Below are 26,095 nucleotides of genomic sequence, written 5' to 3' on the forward strand. Positions count from 1 at the left end.
TGATGATCCGGCGTTGCCGTGAGCTGTGGTGTAGGTTGCAGACGCGGCTCGGATCCTGCGTTGCTGTGGCTCTGGCGTAGGCCGGTGGCTACAGCTCTGATTAGACCCCTAGCCTGGGAACCTCCATATGCCGCAGAAGCGGCCCAAAGAAATAGCAAAAAAAAAAAAAAAAAAAAAAAAAGAAATATATTCCTGACCAGAACCTACTGTATAGCACAGGAAAATCTACTCAGTTTGTAATAGCCTATATGGAAAAAGAATGGATATATTTATGTGTATGACCAACTCACTTTGCTGTACACCTGAAACTAATACAATATTGTAATTCAAATATGCTCTAATAAAAATAAATAAAAAAGAAAAAAGGAAATATGTTCCAAATCTGGTCTTTATTTACTAGCATCACATATCTTCATGGTGGCAATGTCACTCACCACCATTTCTAGGTGATATTACATAGTGGCTTCCTAACTGGGGTCCTGGTTTCTTCTTTTTCTATTGCTGTAAAAGAGTATTTTTTTTTTTTTTTTTACATTAAGAGAAATTCTTCAGGTATTCTTATTTTTTCATTATCTGCATAACTGTAGTTCATAAATTCCACCTTATTTTCAAATTATTAGCACTTTCAACCAAAACATTCCGCAATAGCTTCAGAGCCTCATCGAAATTGTGATCCATTAGTCCAATGACTCCAAGATATCAATTATCCCTTTTCCTTTTCCACCAGATTCCACTTATGCCCCACCTAATCCTATTTTATTGGTATAGGTAAAAAGTAACTCCTTTCTAATACTGTGTTGTTTGTGGTCACTACATGCCAAATAAATTCTTAATGATTTGTACTTTACTCTCTTTCTCAAGGTGGCAGTTTCGTTTCCTCTCTCATTTAATCACAGGGATTTAGACCCAGTCTATATGTTCATGTAAATAAACATATATCATCATCACCTTTCTCTCTTGTCTCTTCATTTTATTCCTTCACCGACTCCACATATTTTCTCCCCAGATTCAGGATAGAAAAGGGTTGAGGTGTGTGGATATATTTTGGGGAAATGTGCAGGAGGATTTTCTACATGGAAGCTGTTTGAGCTCAGCTCAGCATCTCTGGAGATTTCGGTAGAAATACACATTGCAGTCCCCACCTAAGACCTACTGAATTGGAAACTCTAGGGGGAGAGGGCAACCAGTTGTGTTTTAAACAGGCCTTCGGGGGATTCTAATGCAACTAAATTCTGGTACAGTTCCTATGAGAATCACTGTTCCCAAAACACATACCTTCTAAGATAATAATGCACAGATAAATTTTTAGCTAAAGGCATTTAAGTCAAAAGGCTTTTATTTTTCTTGTTATTTTCAGTGATTCTCTTAATCTCCTTTGAGAAAAGAAAAATAGTCTTTAAAGACTACATTTTTGTCATTGCTTCAACTTCATGCTTTATTTATTTATCTTGCTGATATCATTACTACTTCATCCAAGTCAGAGTCAGCAAATTTTTAAATTATCAGTTGGTGATTTTGGGGGCTGTGAGAATCTGGGGGCTGAAAATCCTGTTTTGTCTTCCAAATTTTCACCACATTTTTATTGATTTCTGAGGCTTTGGTTTTCACTCATCATTCAAATGAGAATGTGTTATTTCTAGTCTGTTGAAGCATTTTTTTTCTCTCCTGTCACTTTCTTTATATTTCACCCTCTACTCTTCAGTAAACTAATTTAAGCAAAGGAGACAATGATATTTTTAATTAAGTAGGTTCAAGACTTGAAAATTCTTAAAGTACGTGGGTAATCTCAAAATTAGAACATATTTAATGGCTCATATTAATTTCATGAGTAAGTTTGTTTCAGAGTTGTTACAACTACTTATTTGACATAGTTCACCCATGGTAGGAAAACCTAACCTGAATTTCTATAACACTTATCTCATATAAAAACGTGATTTACGAATGATTCAAGATCAAAATCCATCATTTAAACAGTCTGCTAATTAATAATGTAATAATAAATTGAGGGAAGACAGCAATGCCTCTAATTATCTAGTTTTTCCTTTGACAATAAAATTAAGAAAAAAAACCCTATGGTTAATGTTAAAACAAAACCTTCTAGATAGCCAGACTAATGGTAATAATCAGAGCCAATAAAAGCACCATACGTGATAAAAAATAAAATAAATACACATAAATGCATATTTACCTCTGTTTATATACTACTATCCATATTTTCAAAAGTTGACTACTTTTCTAAAGTAGATTCATAATTAACACTATCAGATAATAACTAGAAATTATAAATTAAAAGTCAATATTTTTATAAGGATAATAGTTGGATTTTTTGGTAAGTTAATATAAGATTGAATGCATACACAAATTTGACTGGATATGTTGGATCTTCTAAGATCTTGATATAATGATGTATTTTCTCTTCAATCTTTTTTGAAAATGTCAACTTTTAATCTTGGATTTAGATTCCTTTGAAATTGATAAAAATGCTATCAACTATATCTGTACTATACATGACTCTGTGATGTGCATGAAAGTTTTTTTTCAGTGTGTTTTAAGTCTCACCTATACCAAAGCTTTTAATTTTCTGCTTTTATGAATATTCTAAATTTTTTGAGGTTGTTTATGCCCTTCAGTAATGCCCAACAGAACTTACTTTAAGCAGCCAGATAAAAGTTGAGCAAGTGTGAAGAGTACAAATTGTACTTATCAATGGTGTGAAAACATATCTATAAAACTATTTACAATGGTCTAAAATTTTAGGCCCAGATAACTAGGTCACTTCTGTCATTTATAAATGGGTAATATTTAGCAAGTTTTTACTTAAGTAAAGAAAGCACTGTTTCCCAAAAGTTTGCCTAAAGATCTTAAAGGAAAACTATCAGCTGAGGTTTGTGAACCAGAGAGATAGTTAATTTATACTTTCAAATATAATATAATAATAATGTATTTGTACATTAGAAGTGACACTATGGTACTTACATTATCTCTTCTTTCTAGACCTTCAAATATTATTGTTATCCTAAAAATCTCCATTATAAGGCAAACCATATACTTTATAACTGTATGACCAAATTATGATTGAGAATTTCTCAAGTACTTATTTTTTTTTTTTATTTTCCCACTGTACAGCATTTATTTAAAACCAATACCACAACAATTAATCATCCCATAAAAAACACATTCAGATTTTATTTTTGCTTTTTAGGGCCGCACCTGAGGCACATGCACATGGAACCACATGCACAAGGCTAGGGGTCGAATTGGAGCTACAACTGCCAGCCTATGCCACAGCCACAGTAATGCAAAATCTGGGCCACATCTGCAAACTACACCATAGCTCATGGCAATGCTGGATCCTTAACCCACTGAGAGAGGCCAGGGATCGAACCTGCAACCTCATTGTTCCTAGTCGGATTCATTTCCACTGCGCCACAATTCGAACTCTCACATTCAGATATTTCTACTTTAACTGGACATAAAATATTATAAGCCATTTCAAATTTTAAGCTTAAAACAACATTGTTTTATTTTTGTTCACAGGCTTTAAAATTCATATATTATTGTTTAAAAATAGAAAACTAGTTAATTATACCTGCAGTGATAATTTTCCTCATACTTCATATCTGTGGCCTTAGTCTTGCAAGGAAATGCCTCATGTGGTGTTTGAAGATGCTTACAAAGCTTGTCTGTAAATATAGGTAAACACATGCACATGATATCCTAGAAAAGATTAAAGAGAATTTGTTACAAAAATTGTATGTATCTCAAGATTCTCACATGGGGAAAATGGAAATATTTTTGTAAGTGTGTAGTACAAGTTCTCAGTGCGACAGTGAAGAAACCTCTGTTTTCCAAAATGTCCCAGTGTCATTTCCCATGTCACACACTCTTCCTACTGCCTTATTTCAGCACTCCACTAGTTGAGAGTTGGGACGCCTCGAATGCAAGCAAGCTTTTGACTCTGGAGAAAGGATGCTGTGTGACTTTCAAGGTTATGTTTATAAGGCCATGCAGTATCTAAGTATCTGGGGATGCTTGGGACACAGCCAACAGGCTGTGAGGAAGCCCATGCCCCATAGAGAAGTTGTCTTTAGGGTTCTGGCTGAGAGTTCCTGCTGAGGATATGGTTGAGAGCTAGCATCAGACACTGGACAAGTATGTAAGATAATCATTTGTGGGAACTATTAAATTATTTCCTAGTCTTGCTTATTTAAGTATTAAATTAGGGATTTCCCATCATGGCTCAGCAGAAATGAATCTGACTAGTATCCATGAGGACATGGGTTCAATCCCTGGCCTCACTCAGTGGGTCGAGGATCCAGTGTTGTTGTGAGGTGTGGTGTAGGCCAGCGGCTACAGCTCTGATTCAACCCCTAACCTGGGAACCTCTATATGTCATGGGTGTGACCTTAAAAAGACTCCAAAACATACATATATATATATATATATATATGTATATATAATTAAAAAGTTAATTATATAAACAATCAAACATAAAGGAAGTATTTTTTAAGTACAAGTGGAAAGTTTGCAAAATAGCATTGTTCATAAGGGAAAAGTCTATCAGAATAACAAAAAATGAAATAGAGTATTTTTGAAAATGAGATTTCTCTTTAAAATGGGAAAAAAAGTGAAAATGATCAAGTTATGTAGATTTTCTGACGTTCCTGAGTTTAAAAATTATAATATGTTAATTGGAATTTTATTTGTACTTTTCAAGTAATTGAGTAACTGTAAAATATGTATATATTTTAAAGCCACTCTCTTGTACATTAGACTCGGACTTACCTTTGGAATATCAATGCAGTCAGTACCATTCTGACATGGATTTGGTGAACACACATTGACATCTGTCTCATAGTTTTGACTGAAAAACCCTTCTAGGCAACAACATTCCAATGATTCCTCACAGAGTGAACCTTAAAAGATGACACACACAAAGGAAATATGAACATAGACATGTAGCAAAATTTAGTATAGAAAACATCTCTGATATTCATGAAATCTTCAACACATTTATCATGACATAATTTACATATCATAGAATTTACCCATTGCCCATCTATAATCCAATAATTTTTGCAAATATATAGAACTATTGAATTATCAGCACTATCCCATTTTAGCACATTTTCATTACCAGAAAAGAGCTCTTTTATGGTCAGTCTTTGTCCCCATTTCCAGCCCCAGGCAACCATTAATTTTTTTGTCTCTAGATTTACTTTTTCTGGGCATCTCATATAAATGGAATGGTACACTACATTGTCTTTTCTGATTAGCTTCTTTTGTTTAGAATAAAGATTATAAGGATTTTTTTAAGGAATTTATTTTATTTTATTTTATTTATTTATTTTTTTATCGTTATTCCCCCAAACACAATTTTTTTTTCCACTGTACAGCATGGGGACCCAGTTACACATAACATGTATACAGAATTTCTTCTCCCATTGTCATGCTCCATTGTAAGTATCTAGACATAGTTTTCAGTGCTACACAGCAGGATCTCATTTTTAACCCATTCCAAAAGCAATAGTTTGCATCCGTTAACCCCAAACTCCCAATCCATCCCACTCCCTCCCCCTCCCCCTAGCCAACCACAAGTCTATTCTTCAAGTCTATGGTTTTCTTTTCTGTGGAAAGGTTCATTTGTACTGTATATTAGATTCCAGATAGAAGTGATATTATATGGTATTTGTCTTTCTCTTTCTGACTTACTTCACTCAGGGTGAGAGTCTCTAGTTCCATCCATGTTGCTGCAAATAGCATTATTTGGTTCTTTTTTTGGCTGAGTAGTATTCCACATCTTCCTAATCTAATCGTCTGTCGATGGCCATTTGGGTTCTTTGAAAAAATCCTACATTTTTATGTTTCTGGATTTGTTGTGTTCATATTTTGTTGAGGATTTTCAAAATACTCATTTGTGATTTTATTGTTATTTTTTTGCCTAGTATGAGAATAATTCTAGCCTCACAAAACATGTTCAAAAGTCTCCTCTTCTATTTTTTAAAAACTTCATAAGGATTATGAGTAAATATTTGTAAGATCTGTACCAATTTTCTATTTCTTCTTAAGACAATTTTAGTGATTTTTGTCTTTCTAGAATTAAGTAATCTAATTTCTTATCATAATCATGTCCATGGTATTATCTATAATCATTTCAATTTTGAATTGTTATTATTTATATCCCCACTTTAAATTCTAGTTTTAACTTGTGTCTTCCCTTGTTTATTTCTTAGTCAGTCTAAGAAAAGATATGTCACTTTTGTTTTCCTAAAAAAATAATGTTTTGTTTCAATTTTTCTTATCAGTTTTAATTTTTCTTATCAATTTTTCTTATCAGTTTTGCCATGTCTTCCAATTTGCTTTCTTTTGTGTGTTTGCTCTTCTTTTTCTAGTAATGTAAGTTAGAAGCTTAGAATATTGATTTAGATCTTTATCTTTTTTTAATGAAGGAATTTAGAATGATAAACTTCCTTGTAAGCATTGTTTTATCTACATTTCATAAATTTTGATAGGCTGTGTATGTGTATACTCCACTGTAATTTCTTAATTTGATTGTTTAATTAATTAATTAATTAATTTTCTAAATATTTGAAGATTTCTCAAAAATTTTCTGCTTTGAATTTCTCATTTAATTCTGTTAGGATCCGAGAGCATGTATCATATTATTTTAATTCCTTCATATTTATTGAGATTGGTTTTGTGATCATGCTCATTTGTTATGTGTTATCTATCCATAGCAAGTTGAGCCTGCGTATGCTTTGTGCTGGATACAACGTGGGAGTGAATGCTTCCTTAAAATTTGTGCCCTAGAAAAGTCACTTGTCTTCCTGTAGTCCTCACTCTAAAATCATGTGAATAGAACAAATAAAGTTGTGATACTGTAGCCTAAGTCTAGAAGCTCCATTGCAGCTTTCATATGACCAGGATCATCACATATTTCATAGCAGAATTGAGAGATGTTTGATTCTGTTCCCCATGTTGCTGTCAAGCACCTCCTAGTGGCAATGCATACATGCTGGGGAGAGCTGAATGGGGAAATATTTGTCCTCCTGCTAGAAATGACATACCTGGCCTCCCATGTACAAAAAATTAAAATATATATATTTGTACTTTAAGTTGTACACCTTGTTAACCAATCACTTGTCATTCAGTCCCCCAAGACCAAAAAGTATACAGCATATTCATTGGAAAAAAATCTTTATATAAAACTCATATAGCATTATGGTAACAAGGGCATTAAGCAACATTTAAATGCAAAGAATTAATTTACTTAGCAACAGTATACAAGCCAAAAAAAAAAAAGACTTAGAAAATGTTTTTAATTGATTTGAGGTTGGGATTGCATACAAAATTCTGAAATATAAAGGCATAAAGGCAGTATAAAATGTTGAGTAACCACATCACTGGCATTATTACAATAACTCAACCACTAATTTCAGGATATTAATACCTGAATAATTATTTTCATCAAGGAAGAAGAATGAATACGCATTTCTCAGTGTTGTGATATATTAACATATTGCATATGAAATAATTATTGGAAATGACTCTGAATTATATTTGAGACAAAATGTTAATTAGCATCATATTAAGAAATTGCTTGAATGATCCTTCCTTATATGTACCTAATGCTTGACATTTCCATAGTAGTTATAGCCATACTATTTGGTAAAATTCTTAAGATAAACCTAGGATTAATAAAAGGCCATTATTATCCAGTTTCATAGCTGAATTTTCTTTTAAGTAGAAAACTAATTTTGTTAAGGTTAAGACACTTGCAACATGTCATACAGTTGGTTAATTAATGACACATAATAATAAAAAAGTGTGTATTCCACCTAATCCTATTATAATTCACTGCAACACAGACCCACAACACATTAGATCTGTCCTATTATCACTTGACTGTTAGCATTAGTCCAATATCCACACTGTAGGATACAATATCATTTGTAAAAATATAAAAAGACACAAGGAGTTCCCGTCATGGTGCAGTGGTTAATGTATCCGACTAGGAACCATGAGGTTGCAGGTTCGATCCCTGGCCTTGCTCAGTGGGTTAAGGATCTGGTGTTGCTGTGAGCTGTGGTGTAGTCTGCAGATGCAGCTCGGATCCTGCATTACTGTGGCTCTGGCGTAGGCCAGCGGCTACAGCTCCGAGTCAACCCCTAGCCTGGGAACCTCCATATGCCATGGGAGCGGCCCAAGAAAAGGCAAAAAGACAAAAAAAGATGTATACACATATGTATATATAAAGACACAAAAATTAATAAAATATTTCTTTGGCTTCTCATACAAACAAAAAGTTCTCACAATGCATAAATATAGCTCTGTAGATATTTTCTGTGCCAGTTTGCAAGGTAATCCACAGGGTAAAATAGTGTATAGGGAAATGTACATTTTTTTAGCATTTAGTTTGAAAAAATTCTCATAAAGTTGCAATGATAGTACCAAGAAGTCTTAGATATGGATACACATTTTAGAACTATCATGATGTGAGATAATATAAGAAAAGGAATATATATATGTAACTGGACCACCTTGCTTTACAGTAGAAATTGGCACAACATTGTAAATCAACTATACTTTAATTTACTGGGGACCAATATTAAGAATAAAAATGAAGTGTGACTATTTATGGGCATGGATTGGTATGGCCTAGAATATATGAGGCCCCATGTGAAAATAAGCTCCTTTATATCAAACTATGGAACACTTAAAAAAAAAAAAAACCTGTTCAATGTAAAATCAATTTACTGGACAGTAAATACAAAAGTGGGTGATACATCTTTTCATTTTAGACTTATTAACAGATACATACAGCAATGCACATATATCATGCATAACCAAATAATTTAAACTAAGATATTAAGCAGATTTATGCTTAAATCATCTGAGTATATTTTACTTTAATGGCAACCATAATGGGACTTCTATAAAGCAACCTAACTCTGCTATTATAATAAGGTTCATATATCCATAAAAATCACAATAAATGGCAGATCATTTTAGACTGCAAAGTTTTATTATGATTTTAAGTAAGCTCTTTTGGTCAATTCTCTAATAATGTGTCAAAAATTTCTAAAGCAATTCTTTGTAAAATAATGAACAGCAGTTAGTTGAGCATTTTATTCACATAAATTCATTGTAGTCTACTTTCATGTAAGGTTGAAGCTATTATACTCTATGGATAAGCAACACAAAGACATCACCAAATAGGAGAGTAATTTGCCTTTCATTCCTATGGGAAGAGAAATAGTTGCTAGGAGCTCTACTCATGCACCAGACAAGTAAAATCAACAGCAAACACAAGAAAATTGAAAAAAGACAGCCAACTTGTTGACTTATGTTTGATTGCAGTTTTAAGACTGTCAAGATGAAGAATCGCTTCAAAATTTATTGAAAATATTTTAAATTCATCCATGTTAAAAGTCAATCAAGTATAAGATTGATATTTAGGTATTTCAGATAAATGAAAAAAACATTTGTTATTAATTTTATGCATGCCTTAGAAAACACCACTTAAGTACTCTTATTTTCATGTTATTAATTCAGTTTCAACCATGTGTGATGTGAAATTTTAATAAACACATTAACTTTGTTGAGTTCCTAATGTGTGTCTCTCACTACTATGCTTTTCTACTCAAAAGCCCAGGATTGAGCCTCCAACCTATTTTAAGAAGCTGAATATTTTCATTTTGAGCAAACAGCTGCATTATTTTTCTCTAAAAAGCCAGATAATGATTATTTTAGAATTTGAGGGTGTAGGGTCTCTTGCCTGAATCAACTCGGCTATTGCATCATGGAAGCGCCTATGGAAGACTCTATGTAAATGAATGAGAATGACTGTATTGTTTTGCTTTTATTTTTTTTTGATAAAACAAACTGCTCTTTAAAGCTCTTCATAAGTATTAATCTAGCAAAGTTATGAAGTAGACACTGTCATACCCATTATTAAAGGCTGAATTTTGAATACCCCCTAAATTCATATCTTGAAACCACACCTTAATGTGATGATTTTAGGGGTAGGGGCTTTGGAAGGTAATTAGGATAGATGACCTCAGGAGATTGGAGTCCTCATGAGCGGGATTAGTGACTGATAAAAGTCCTGAGAGCATTTTCTTCCTCTTCCTGCCCTCTACCAAATAAGGATATCATTAGTCAGAAGCCTGTAACCTAAAAAAGGGTCTTTCCCAGAACCTGACCATGTCCACACTCTGATCTTGGACTTCTAGGCTCCAGAATTGTGAGAAATAAGTTCCTATTGTTTATAAGCCACCTGGTCCATGTATTTTTTTTGTGAGAACAGGCTGAATTGACTAAGATGTGTGTTACAGATGAGGTAAAAAACATAGGGTAAATGGTTCAAAAAAAATACCCATTCCTATGTCATTCATCAGAAACTGCAAGAAGCACAAAATGTGAGACTGCATTAGACACATACCCAAAGACATGTTAATTCATGCAAAGAACAACAACAAAAAAGTCACAAAGAAGCAAAGAGATATGGGCCCTAAACTAAATCTTCATGCCATTTTCAACTTAAAAGTAACAAGAGGCAGAAATCAAGGCGGTTTCTAGAACCCTGTGTTGGTATGGGGAGGGTGTGGTGGACTCCAGTCAGACTAGGGGTGTATTGAAAATGCCACTTAGGTCACATAGCCCAGGGTGGAATTTTAGGCTGGGTTGAATAAGACTAAGTACTTATTTTCCATCAGCCAAAGTTTTCGTTTAATACATGCAAGGTTTTCTAGTGGAGAAATTACATTTCCAATTAGAAAGATACGTTTGAGCAACAACAAACTGATATTAACAAAAAGAAAGGAAAGATCTGCCATTAATACTAAACGTATCCACCTCAAGGTCACAATCTGTTTATCTCTAATTGGGTAGGAGAGTAAAGCCTCCTCTATAAATCTAATTTCATTTTCATGTTTAATCTAAACCTTAAAGATTTGAACAGAGATCTGCTTAATCTCTAGCTGAAAGCACCTCAATATCCAAATACCAGACAAACTTAAATGTTTCTCAGTGAAAATGTTTCTCAGTGAATCTGAAAAACAGAGGAATGAAATCACACAAGTGGAAAGAGTATTTCAAAAAAAGAGTTAAAAAGAATAAAGCATAATAAAGTATTTAACAATTTTGTGCTAGGAAAAACTGAAAACTGCAAAACATATAACAAAATTTACACAGATGAATATAGAATGGCTGAAGTCATTCATAACATAAAAAATAATTCAACAACTATCCTAAAAGACATTGAGTCTGAATCTTTAAAGTCTGTCAAAATTGTAAAATTGGATTCATTATATTCCTGAACAGTCCTATTGAAAGAGAGAAAATGTCCCATGAAATCTGAAATTTTCTAGTAACAACAATAAAAAAATAACAAAGCAAGTAAAATTATATATACATAAAAAACTCAATAAAAAATGGACAAAGAACTTAAATAGGTTCTTCACAAAAAATATCAAAAGCCCAATAAAAGTTCAAAGCTTTCATTACTATTAGTAAACGTAGAAATAAAAATTAAACCAAAATAATATGTTAGTACATACTTGTCAGAGTGGCAGTAAATAAAAATGGGTAACATGAAGGGTGGTGTGTGATTGTACACAAAAGGAAAGTTTAATACGTGTTCATACAAGTGTATGATAGCCATCCTAACACATGTGAAGTGATATCTTAATTGTGGTTTTGATTTTCATTCCCATGATGAGCACTGATGTTGAACAATTTATGCTTTGTCATTTACATATTGGTCATTCGTCCTCTTTGGAGAAATGTCTGTTCAGGTGTTTGCTCATTTTTAATTGTATTGTTATTATTATTTTTCTTTTGTTATGAAATACGTTTCTTATATATATTTTAAGTCTTTATCAGATAGAGAGTTTGCAGATAGTCTCTCTCATTCCATAGCTTGCCTTTTCCATTTTTTACATGATTTCCTTCCCTGTGCAGAAGCGCTTTAGTGAGTGTAGTCCACCTGCGTATTTTTGCTTTTGTTGTCTCCACTTTTTAAATTGTCCTGCTTTGTTTCTCTCTGACTCCATGAAAGCTGGCTTTATGAGAGTTAATTGTGGGAACAAAGAACATACTACTAATTAATTGAATTATCTTTTTTTCACTGTACTTCTATTATAATGCTTATTTTTTATAAGCATAAGCAAGAGATTTAGATTATGTATTGTAACGTAAGAATTCCATTTTAAGGGTGTCAACTGGTTAATAAGTTACAAGTCTTTTCTTACTAATTTATATGATTTAATATATAACCTAAGTACTAATCTTTTATTCTTTTTATGAATTGAAAATTTGATTGATTGTGACTTTAAATTTTATGATGTTTTAATTATTAGAAGTTCTTAATGTAGTCAAATATATAAACATTTTCAGGTTTAATAGTTTGAATGTTCATATCATTTGTGTGTACATGTGCAATGTGTTTTTGTTTGGGTGGGTTTAAAAAATTATTCTGCATGGGGAGTCACATCTCCTGCTCTGTTTTTTTAAATTTGACTTCCTTTTTCCCCTCTAATTGATCTGGGGATAACCCAGGTCCTGCTTCTTCCTTCATAGCTGGTCTACAACATCTGTTAGGTCGTGTCAGTCCATTTCTTGTTGGGGAGCATCAGACTCCTCTGGCTGACCATTCAAAGTTTGTAATCATCTTATCAAATTTTTTGCTAAACTCCCTTGGGATATTGATTCAAATTGTACTGAGAAATTTTAGATCAAACTGAAAATTAATTGACATAATTGAGACAGTCTTCTTGTGCATGAAGGTGCTATTGCTCTTAATAAATTTAGACACATTGAAATGCTTTAAAATGTAGACATCCTTGACTATCTCATGTTAGATTTGTCTTATATTTAGCACATATTTTTATTCACACTGTAAAATATTTCTTTTTAAATGATGTGTTCTAACAGCCCATTAACAGTGTATAGAATAACAATGATTGTTGTATAATAAGATTATATTCACTCCCCTTGCTAAATGATCTATCTTACAGAGTAAATATTTTATCCAATGTATGTTTTAAGATACAGCAAAAAAATCTTCTTTCCTGTATCTTATATATTTATTCTGGGATCATTTTCTTCCTTCCTGAGTATATATTTTGGAAGTCCTTATTTAGAGGTAGTATGATCTTTCATTTTTCTGATAATCACTCCTCCCCATTCACTTTTTTTGAAAGATCGATTATCTATGTAACCAATTCTAAATTAGGTCAGTACACTGATAATGTTATCCCACAATCTTCTAGCTTTCACTGTTATGGTTGAAAGGACAATTGTCATTCAAGTTTATTTATAAATTAGCTGTTATACTAGTTCATATTTCTTTCATATATTTTTGGAATTATTTGTTGTACTTTTTGTGTACTTGAAAAATACACTAGACTATGGATCAGACTCGGATATATCCTAGGCATTACATTCGTTTTTAACTTTGGATAATTCCCTTCATGGGAACAATAAATAAAAACTAATATTGAACTTCCTCTATTATCAGGATTGTTGCAGGTGTTTTTGCTTACATGCCATTTTTATACAAAGTAATTACTATGCATACCATAAGGGAATTAATTAACTTGAATCAGTAAAAACTTCAACTCTGAGTCTAGGTTTTCTTAATGTTTATCTGATAAGAGAATGATACAATGGAGGACAATTTATTTTTTCTCATATTCCTTCCTCTTCATACACCAAACATATTTTTCTTTTAGAAACACTGCTAAGTGTATGGTTAGGTCTCTGTAGCTACTATCCCCCCCCAAAGTCTAAGCAATTCACTATTTTCAAACTATATAGACTTTGAATAGCTATAATTCCATTAAATTTAGGATGGAAAAGATACCAATCACAAATTTAGTGAGAATTACTGCAAATAAACAGAAAATTATTTTACTAGGCTTTCTGTGGTGATCATTTCACAATATATACATGCATTGCATCACGTTGTAATCCTGAAACTAATATAATTTTATAGGTAAATTATGCCTCAAAATGTGTTAAACAACAACAAAGCAGTTTAATGTAGAAGTTTACTATAGATTTATTTGAAGAAAGGAAATTTAAATGATTTTCCTAATACAAATTTACATGTTGACATGATGACAAGATAAAAAGATTGCTGAGGGACTTGTCTAAATTCGATATCTCCCTAAAAGCAATGCTTTGAGAGAGTCTATTTCTTCTTACTAGCAGTTCCATTCCCAGCAGATAGACTTATAATCTGGAATTATTTTTGAACAAGAAGGGTCAAAATGATGGACAATATGGTCATCCCAGGATCAAGAAACTTGACACTTGTTCATATCATTAGACTAAAACCAGAGGGATGAAATAGGAGAAAAAAGTGCATTAATATTCCTAACTTCAGGTCAAATATTTATATAATCAATGGATGAAGCAACTATAAGCTGAAAATAGTTTCTATGAGAAAACCAATCTCTTTGTAGATGAGAAGTTCAACGTGGTTAAAAATGTTGACATAAGTACCAAGCACTAAAGTAGCAGCAGCAGTACAGCTAGCATAAGTTTATAGCTTATTATTTCAGAGGAGTAATATATAAGCACACACACACACACACACACACACACACACACACACACACACACCCCTTCTCACATAGTTTTCTTAGAAACAAAAATTTCCATGGGAAAATATCTTGCTTAACAAGCTGTTTGTAGAAAATTCTACTTGAGTGTACGGATGTCAGTAAGAGCCAAGGCGGTAATGAAGGTAATAAAACTGATCAGCTGAGACAAGTTATTTTTGCCCTGGTGAATGAGGACAAGCAAGAAAAAAAAGTAAAAGAAAGGAAACAGAATGAAGTTGAGAAAGGAGTGAGGAGCCACTGACAGATTCTCTAAGAGAGAGGCAAATGGAAAGTCCAAGGACTTGGAGTGAATGTTTGACTCAAGAACAGAGGCAGTGATACTCCGCTACAGCCATTAGCAGGGTATTAGCCATTAGCAGGGTATTACGCATCCATTTCTAACAATTCCTTATGCAGAAATGTTGTATGTTTTCTACTGAGAAAACTGTTTCATTCAGTGCATAGGTTTATGGATTAAAGACAGGTACTTTGTTCATTGTTATTAGGAGCTTCACCCGCATATGATCATGGAAGTGTAATTGGGCTGGGTGGAGTTCTTGCTGTGGCATATCAGAACCTGTAGTGTCTCTGGAGCACTGGCATTCACGTTTAATCTTTGGCCTGCGCACAGTGGGTTAAGGATCTAGCACTGGCACAGTGTCGTGTAGGCCACAATTGGAGCATGGATCTGATCCCTGGCCTGAGAACTCCACATGACACGGTGGCTAAAAAAGAAGAAGAAAGAAATTTAAAAAATGTAATTGTGCTAGCAATCTAACACATTCTTGGAACTGTTGAAACTTTTACAGAATGATAGGGGAAAGTGTTTAAACAAATCATATCTGGATCACATAAAGCCCTGCAATAACTAGGTTATGTTATAAAGCAAATACTGGGGTAACTATTTTGTGTATGTAATTTTAATTACTTGATCCTTATGAAATTTCAGTGAAGAAATATGCATGTCCTTTTTCCAGTGGAGGGACAAGATGGTCAGGTTAGTGAATTACTCATCAGTATATCACTAATTGTAATCAGGCTAGTAGTGCAGGACCCTGGTATGGAGCCAATGTCTCTAGTTTATAACCTTGTACTTAAGCATCAAGACAGATATTTTGAATGCATTTTTAAAATTGTATATGTGGAAGTAATCAAGATCAAAACCCATAAGATTATTTTGTTCACAAAGATTAAGTGTATAATATAGGATACTCAAAAATTTTAAATTTCAGAAAATCACATAAGAAAATTTAAGATTTTTTTTTTATTGTGGGTAGTCTTTTACTTTCAATGTTAAAAATTTCTAGTCCCATAAATTTTCTTATGTGATTTTCAGAAATTTTATATTTTTTATGTATTCTATATTTATACACTTATTCTTCCAGAACAAAATGTGGAACTTAAAATATGGCACAAATGTACCTATCTGCAAAACAGAAACAGACTCAAAGACATAGAGAACAGACTTGCTGTGGCCAAGGGGGAGAGGGGAGAGGAAGTCAGATGGGTGATGAGTTTGGGGTTAATAGATGCAAACTATTACATTTGGAATGGATAAGCAATGAAATCCTACCGTATGACACAGGGAACAATATCCAATCTCTTGGGATAGAACATGATGGAAAACAGTATGAGAAAAAGTGTGTATATAATATATGTATGACTTGGTCACTATGCTCTACAGCAGAAATTGACAAAACACTGTAAATCAACTGTAATTTAATAAATAATAGAAAAGAATGTAAAAGATTAGGGGCACATTATAACTATTTTAAAATATAAAGAATATATGTACACATGAACTATAATTATTTTATTTTATTATAGGGGTAGAGTGAGAATTACTTGTTAGGATAGGTTGCATATTTGAGTCAACATAAAATAACACTTAGTAATTAGAAATATGCAGTAATAATGATATACTAATATCCTGTTCAACGTTGGATGTGAATCATCTTATAATGGAAAGAAGATATTCATTCATATTTAAAATAAATTTAATAGCATGGAAATATAATATGTGGATTATTCAGGATGTTATTTATGAGATGTAGTTAATGAAAATAGGAGAATCAAAATTATATATTCCACTTAGGTAAGCAATTAAAAAACAGGAGATATAATTTTTAAAAATATGCATAATACAATTTATGATCATTAAATAAAAAATAAAGTGAGTTTTGTTTCCTTAGTAATAAAATTCAAATTAAAAGAGTAAAATATTATATATATCAAAGGAGAATTTATACTCGTTAGAAAATTTATTCTTCTTTTGGAATACCACTATAGGTGAGTGTAATTATTGATGACCTTTATTATATAACAACAGTAAGACTGTAAATTTGTGTGCCCAAGTTTCAAAGGAATTTCTTAGTATGCTTGCCGAGAATCTTAGAAATATTCACACTTTTTTTTTTTCTTTTTTGGCTGCCCCTGGCATATGAAGTTCCTGGGCCAAGGATCAGATCCAAATTGTAGTTGTGACCTAAGATGCAGCTAGTGCAGCAATTCAATGAGGGATCCTTTAACCCCCCCATACTGAGCTGGGGATATCATATGCATTCTAGTGCTCCAGAGACTGGAGAGCAGATCTCATTGCACCACAGCACACAGCAGCAACTCTGGAAAATATTTATATATTTGACACAATAATTTCTTATCTAAAAATTTACTCCAAATTTTATCACAACAATAATCAGTGATATGTAGCAATACATGACAACATGATTTCTAATAGCAAAATTTTTGAAAGTACAATTAATAGAATGGTTAAATAAATACATTGATGTGATAGGCCACTAAGCATCCACCAAGTTTTAAAATTGCATCAAACATGTGCATAGTGTTTACTATGTGTCTGCCATAGCTATACAATTGTACATAGAAATTTCTACACATTTAAATCTCACGTCTCTTCTATGAAGTAGTCATAGTCATTAAGCTCATTCTTTTAGAAACATGGAGATTATGTAATCACCCAAGATCATATTTTAGATCTGGAATATATGGCAAATCCACACCTCTTTCTCACTGTCCTCCCTCTTTAACTGTTAAGAGAGAAGACAGTGAAATGACTGTCTCATAGACACAAATTCTTATTTGCCTTAAATTCCACGCATCCCTCCAGGTCTTCAATAACATGAAGAGGTTAAATAAAATCCAGAAAATGCTGCATCATTATTGAGAACGTACAATCATTGAAGAATTTCTCTTAAATATAATGCAAGTTGGATGAAATTGCTGTAAAATATCAACTTGTCAAATGTATCAGATGCACCTTACTGCATAGTTAATAAATAAATCCCCCTCCTGAGGCAGGAAGATGTTGGTGTAGATCACAGACTGGTCCTTGAATCTGGCCTTTCTGTGGCTGTGGCATAGGCCAGAAGCTACAGCTCTGATTCTACCCTTAGCCTGGATACTTCTGTATGCCATGTGTGTGACTCTAAAAAGACAATTAAAAAAAAAAACAAAAATGAAAAACAAAAGAGCCATGGAACTCAACACCTTGGAAAGTAGCTCATCAGGCCAGTCTTTGGGATTTTTCCACTTGATTCACAGAGTTAAAAACAACCAGGAGTTCCTGTCATGGCTAGCATCCACAAGGAAGTGGGTTTGATCCCTAGTCTCGCTCAGTGGGTTAAGGTTCCTGCATTGCCGTGAGCTGTGGTGTAGGTCTCAGACAAGGCTCGGATCCTGGGATGCTGTGGCTGTGGCTGCAGCCAGCGGCTACAGCTCCAATTGTACCCCTAGCCTGAGAAACTCCATACGCCACAGGTTCAGCCCTAAAAAGACAAACAAACAAACAAACAAACCCCTACCATGTGCTCCAACGATCATACTTCTGGTCATATATCTAGAGAAGACCATAATTTGAAAATATACCTGTACCCCAATGTCTATTGCAGCATTGTTCACAGTAGCCAAGAAAGAGAAGCAACCTAAATGTCTATCAACAGAGGAATGGATAAAGAAGATGTGGTATGTGTAAATATATATTCCAATATTTTATATTATATATCATTCTATTATATACATTCTATATATTTGATTATATAGTAATGTATATTATATTATTATATATCATATATTAAATATTTCATTATATATTATATATTCTATTATATATTATATAATGGAATATTAATAATCCATAAAAGATATAATATACAATTATATTATATATAGTGGAATATTACTCACCCATAAAAAGGAATGAAATGATGCCATTTGCACTAACGTGGGTGGACCTAGAGACTATTGTATTAAGTGAAGTAAGTCAGATGGAAAAAGACAAATATGAGATTACTAATATGTGGAATCTAATAAAATGATTTAAAAGATCATACACATAAAACAGAAAGGGAATCAAAGATTTTGAAACCAAATTTATGGTTACTAAAGGGAAAATTTTGGGGAGAGGGATAAATTGGGAATTTTGGATTGTATATATATATATATACACTATATATAAAATAGATAAGTAACAAGGACCTACTGTGTAGCAGAGGGAACTATATTCATACTGTGTAATAAACTATAAGGGAAAATAATCTGAAAAGGAATGATATATTTTAGGTATAACTGATCACTTCACTGTACACCTGAAACTAACACATATTTCCCTTATTCTTCTTGTTTCTTGTAGCTCCACATTAATGTCTATGTATTTACAGAAACAGACACTTCTCCCATTCCTTATAGACTGGCTTCGGCAGAGAAAAGACTTCACCAATCAGCCCAGCTAGAGATTCTAGGAACCTCTCAAACATTTTATGGATGTATATGTTCCACTTCTTCCCTTTGCTGCTGTGTTATGTGCCTTCTTCCATTTTTGTAGCGCCAAACTGACCATAGTAAGTACCAACCACTTTTCCTGAGGGCAGTGCTCTCAAAGGCCAAGATGATGGATGCAGGCTACACTCTCTTTCTCGTGAAGAAGTCAGGAGCCAAAGTGAGATTTCTTGGCATTGAGGTGTGCCAATTTGGGATAGGGGCTGCTGTGGGTAAAGTGATACTGTGTTTCTTAACTGTTTCATTTGGTTATCCTCAGTTTTGTTCTCAGTACCATACAACAACGTGTTAACTTGAATTTGAAGGTCTCAGAAAGATTTTTTCATGCATATGTTATTTTTAAATCAATGTTGCTACTGGGGGACAAGAGCTAGGACTCCTCATTCTGTCAACTCTCAGAAGTCACTTTCTATGCCTTACTCTTAGAGTGATTTTTCACCTCCTAACATCACTGTTTACCTCTTACAACTGCTCCTTTTCAGTGCCTTCATATCAGTCTCAGTGCTTCATATCTCATCCTCATTTTAATTGCTGATACCCCTCCATACACTATGCTAACAGTATTTTTCTTATTTATTTATTTATTGTCTTTTCTGGGCCACACCCGCAGCACATGGAGATTCCCAGGCTAGGGGGCTTATCAGAGCTGTTGCTGCCGGCCTACGCCAGAGCCACAGCAATGCCAGATCTGAGCCGAGTCTGCCACCTACACCACAGCTCATAGCAACGGGCGATCCTTAATTCACTGAGTAAGCCAGGGATCAAACTCGCAACCTCATGGTTCCTAGTCGGATTCGTTTCTGCTGTGCCACAATGGGAACTCCCTAAAAGTAGTTTTCTTTATACATGTTTCCCCTTGAGTGATACTACCACACCCAGGGAATTTCATTAAGATGCATATGAGAATTATGAAAAAAATGAATAGTTCTTTTTGTCATATTGGCTATAGTGTTTCTCCAAATATTTCAAAAATATTACATTTATCTTCACTAAATATGAAAGGAATGTAATATTGGTGGAAATATTCTTAAATACTGAGAAAAATCTTGATCAGAATGAGTTCTTGATTACATGCTGATTGAGAAATAAATGTTATTAGGTAGTATGGATCAGATTATTTCCAAATGACATTAATGTTATAAAGGAAATGAAGTATGAATTCAAAGTTAGCTGTGAAATACTGAACTAGTACTTTCACTAATAGCACCTTTTTAAAACTCGAATTAAATGCATGAAGAAATAACTACCAAATTAAATATACTTCATCATTTTATGAACTTGTCTAAATTTTCTAACTTTGAATGTAAAACTTTCATATGGTTTATACATAACAGTATCAACATAATATCTCAGGTACATTGTTTTTATCCCGCACCAGATTCATTCTAAAAAACAAGAAAACATCCCATAATAACAGCATACTCCAAATACACTTAATTAAAATCTTTAGCTCTATGAAACTAAGCAGATAAGTATCACTCAAACTTGTAAAGTGAAATTAAAGGAATATTGCAGTATTTTCAGACTAAATATTAAGCTTTTCATAAGACAGGTATTGAAATAACAATTTCATGAATAGCTTTTGTTCCCCAAAAGTTAGTTATTGGTATAATAAATATGATGTTATTTTGTGTCAGGTGTTCCTCTAGGCACTAAAGATGGAATAATGAACAAAGACAAAAATTATACCTTCCATAAGTTTTAATTCTAGTTTAAGAGCATAGTAAATATATTCATTTACACATACATATATTATACATACTTATATTATACATACATACCTATTGTGTTGCTATTTTTATCATTATTATTGCAATCTATAGCAAGTTAATTGATGACAGTGAGGAAAAGAAAGCAAAAGAAAGAATGGAGAATGCTCAAGTTGGGCATACAGTTTCTTTTAAAATTATATATGTACACCAGAAATAGGCACAACACTGTAAATCAACTAGACTTTATAAAAAAATAAAAATAAGATAATGTGATCAGGAAATGCCTACTGTATAGATCACAGGTTGCAATTTGACTGCAAAAGAGTAAGAGAAGGAATTGTGAGGTGGGAGATAAGGTCAGAGATGTACATCCTCATCACACATTTGAAGGTCTCCTGTTATAGTGATGTAGGCAACTACCAAGCAGAAGGTTTTTGCAGAGTAACATAATGTGATTCATATTTAAGTGGAATCATTCTTGACGCTATTGGAGCAAGGGCAGAGGTGGAGTGATTCATTGGGTAAGATGTTGGTAAACAAGGGAAAGTTGATAGAACCAAGATGGTAGCAAAGGAAATAGTAAGAAGAGGTCATATTTTAATTATGTTTGTTGGTGGGGCAGCAGGATTTTCTTAGGGATTCAATTTTGATATGAGAAGAGATGAGTCAAGGATAAATGCCAATGTTTTACCTTGACTACCTAAAAGAAGAGACTGATAATAATTAGGATAGGAGTGTGGGAAGGAATAGAAGGTGTTCGTTTGGGGACATGTTTATTTAAGAAGGCAATGGGCATTCAAGGAAACATATCAACTTGTCAGTGAGATATAAAAGTTTGGAGTATATGGAAAAATCTGTCTGGAGATTAACATTTTTTCCTAGGCAATTCTTTATAGTGCTATGAAATTGCTACTTAGAGAATGTTCGAGGTTGGAAAAATCCCAGAAATAATTAAATCATGTCCAAACTCATTATATTAGAGATGAAAGTAATAACACCCCATCAGGGTCAGTGACTGTGAAACATCTGAAAATTTGGGTCAGCCTACAGGCTCTTAGGGACTGATTTATTACATTTCCTAAAGGCAAGAAAATAGAAATATTTCATGAGTTGTTAATGAGATGATGACTTTATAAGGATATTTTCTAATAAAAACTAGTACCAGAGGGAACTTTGTAATGGCTTTTAAAATCTGAATATACACTTACTTTCTACTTTAAATAGATCTGGATTTGTCTCTTCAATTTATTTCATTTATTTTTAATTCTTGTTTTGGCCCAGAGGACATCTTAACGAGTTGAAGTGACATGTTTTGTTTTAATTTGGCAAGGAGACTTGAAATATGAATTACAGTTCCTCTTCAAATCATTCCAATGGTTTACAAAGTGATATCACAGACCACTGTTTCCTACTGTTTTAGTCACATGGCCTCTTGAAAATCAGACTTTAATGTAAACCCAACTGATCTCATCGTCTTCCCCTATAGACCTGCCCTTTAGAGTGAATGATGCTACAGTAAAAATGAAATAGGGCCAAGTGGCTGGGGAGCGATGTGGAGGGTGAAGTGACAAGGGTCCTTGGGAACCAAGCTTTGCTAAACATGGTGGCCTTGTTGAGGACATGAACCATTATACACAGGTGGCAGGAAGCATAATATTTTGCAGATGGAAAGGGCAATTTTTAAAAACAAACCATGACAAAAAATGTATCATGAGTTCTTTTCAAAATCTGCATGTATGTTTACATAAAGAAGCAAACTGTCTTTAAAATATCTTGTTTTTGAACATTTTCATGATGAAGACCTGATTCTGTTCCCTTCCTCCTTCTTTTGCTAGACAACTAAAAACAGTGGTGTGTATTATTCCTTACATCCTCTGAAATGTCCCTTTAGCATGAAAACAATATCGGAATTATAAGGCTTTATTTATACTCTTACCTCTCTGTGAAGACCTACTTATCTTATTCTAGTCCAAATCTTCTCTTTATTTTCTGTACTTTTGTAACTCAATTATCTTTGCCATCCAAGGCACACTTAATACTTATTATATATATGCTCTTGGAGGCTAAAGTCTAATATTATGCAAGGTTTCTATTTTGCATTGTTGCTGGGTCAGTTTGAATAATGAATAAATGAATACATTAATATCACATCTGAACTGAAAGTTTCTACATTTTATGTTTAAATAACTGAGATTTTCTCACTCATTTAAGGAAAAAAAGATGAATTCTTATATAAATATCTTTCATTAACTGGTTAGCTTATAGAGCTATAAAGCAAAAAAAAATCAATATTTTGGAAATGTTGCCTATATAATAAAATGTTTTGCTTGTGCTAATAACAATAAGATCTCATTTATTTACTAAAGTAAAGATTTAATGAGACAAAGGTAGTTTTGCAAGTCAAAAATTTAAACTCTTCATGTTTTAGTATTTTCTATGTCTTAGTTCTATTTTCACTGCTTTCCTGATTGAGTTTCGCTTTATATATCTGAGTACAAAATACATATTATTTAAAAGTAAGCATCTCTCATTATAGGTTAAAATCATGAAAGATTTTTTTTTTTTTGCCTTTTTTTTTGCCTTTTCTAGGACCGCTCCCATGGCATATGGAGGTTCCCAGGCTAGGAGTCTAATCAGAGCTGTAGCCACTGGCCTACACCACAGCCACAGCAACGCTGGATCTGAGGCGTGTCTGCAACCTACACCACAGCTCACGGCAACGCCGTATCCTTAACCCTCTAAGCAAGGCCAGGGATCAAACCTGCAAGCTCATGGTTCCTGGTCAGATTTGTTAACCACTGTGCCATGACAGGAACTCCATAAAATCATGAAAGTTTTAAGTAAATATCTATGTCAACATTTTTACAGTCACTGATAGAATGACTAAGTGTAAAGTGAGGGAGAGATTAAATTCTTAACAAATGCAAACCTGTATTAAGGATACAAAAGATCATTATATAGTATTCCTTACAACTGCATGTCAGTCTACAATTACCTGTATTATTATCTATCTACAATATCAATTCTGTATATGAACTCTATTATCAATTATTCTTATTATCTGATTATCTATTATTTACATATTATTAAGTAAAAAGTTTAATTAAAATTTTCCCACTGACTATGCATTTAATTTAAAAGCATTATGCCAAAGAATACAAGAAGAGACTAGCAGCAAAGAAAATTACTAATGTAATTGGTCACATAGCACAGTAACAAAGCAAAATTGCAGGATTATCTTATTCCATGCAAGGAAAAGATACTTAATAAAATTCTTCAAACTCTGAATATAAAATGCCAGAACATTAGGAATGAAATGGAAATTAATAAATCTGATCATGGTTATTTACTAACAACCAACGATGTACATCATTTTTTAATGGTGAAGCATTATGACCATTTTCTTTAAAAATCTAGAGCAGCAAAAGGAATACTGAAATCACTGCATCTGTTCAAAGTTGAACTCAGCCAGAACAATGTGATGAGAAAAAGAAGAAGAAAGAAACAACAACTGATGTTTTGATTGCCTATACTGTACTTCTCAGCATTTTTCATCTTAGGGGATGCATAGAAATAATTACAATATTTGATAATTAAAAAAACTTTTTAAAAAATAAAAATATAATTTAAATAAATGTAGAAATTGATATGGGTGTAATATTTAATATCTTATAGGAACCATTCTCCCCAAAATCAATCTACAAATTTAATGAATTTCTAATAAAAAGCCTACAAGTTTGTACTCAAAGGCAGGGTCAGCAATAACCAAGATAACTTTGAATCAAGCAAGAAGGGAGACATATCAAATATTTAGAGTTATACACTTTATAAATCTATAATAATTAAGAGAGTATGGTATTTAAATGGTTAAAAGGTTAACGGCAGATTAGAAAGCCCTTTTATAAGGAGAAAAATATAATACTTGTATCTCCATTTTTCTCTTCACGCGCACTGCCTAAGAACATTTTGAGTGTAATTTTACTCAATTTATACAACCCAGCTGTTAACTAATGTAGTATCTAATAGAAAATGTATTTCAAAATAACAAATTAGGAGTTCCTATCGTGGCGCAGTGGTTAACGAATCCGACTAGGAACCATGAGGTTGCGGGTTCGATTCCTGGCCTTGCTCAGTGGGTTAAGGATCCAGCGTTGCCGGAAGCTGTGGTGTAGGTTGCAGACACGGCTCAGATGCTGTGCTGCTGTGGCTCTGGTGTAGGCCGGTGGCTAGAGCTCCGACTCGACCCCTAGCCTGGGAACCTCCATATGCCGCGGGAGCAGCCCAAGAAATAGCAAAAAAAAAAAAAAAAAAGACAAAAAAAAAAAGTAGAAAAGCTTTAAGAAGTGTTACATAATGTCCTTTAAGATGTTTTGTGTTAGGATATTTCTTAATGCATGCATAAACATTAAACTTACATGATAACTGAAAGTTAGAAGAGGAAATATTACAATTTTCTTTTGTATATAGTTTTTACATGGATTGTTTCTTTGAATTGACTACTACAAATACGATGTGAAATTGAGAAAAAAAGAGACCAATTTAAATTGATATCATATGATATTTAAGTAAAACATTCATTTAACCTACAGATCAGTGTATTCACATATTACTGTAGTTTAAAGGGCATTTAATGTATGCTTGGATAGAACACTTAATATGAGATTTAACCCCTTAACAAAATTTAATACAGTATTAACAACTGCAAGTACTATATTTTACAGCAGATCTCTAGAATATCTTAAATAATTGAAACTTCATAACACATGAACAACTTCTTATTCCCCTCCCCAAGGCCCTGGCAACCACCATTCTACTTTTTGCTTCTCTGAGTGTTGACTATTATAGACGACTCATATAAGTAGAATAATTAAATAATCTATCCTTCTCTGACTAGTTTATTTCACTTAGCGTGATGTCCTCCAGTTTCATTCACATTACTGTATATGGTAAGACTTCTTCCTTTTTAAGGGATGAACA

The 26,095-nt window shown here is 33.1% G+C and overlaps 1 protein-coding gene across 1 annotated transcript in view; it reads right to left on the reverse strand.

The window, feature by feature from the left end:
• The window catches only part of EYS (EGF-like photoreceptor maintenance factor), a 1,392,725-nt gene that overhangs the window by 1,271,197 nt on the left and 95,433 nt on the right, over positions 1–26,095 (reverse strand). Inside the window, exons 5-6 of the mRNA XM_084958241.1 lie at positions 4,786–4,916; positions 3,590–3,717 (exon numbers count right to left, since the gene is read on the reverse strand). Coding sequence (XP_084814367.1) covers positions 3,590–3,717; positions 4,786–4,916 — 259 coding nt within the window. The remainder of the gene's footprint in view (positions 1–3,589; positions 3,718–4,785; positions 4,917–26,095) is intronic.

Source organism: Sus scrofa, chromosome 1 (genome assembly GCF_054392235.1).
Source record: "Sus scrofa isolate SSC_HxYL_T2T_F1_AM1 chromosome 1, Sscrofa_HxYL_maternal_Yorkshire_Landrace_v2.0, whole genome shotgun sequence".
NCBI lineage: Eukaryota > Metazoa > Chordata > Mammalia > Artiodactyla > Suidae > Sus > Sus scrofa.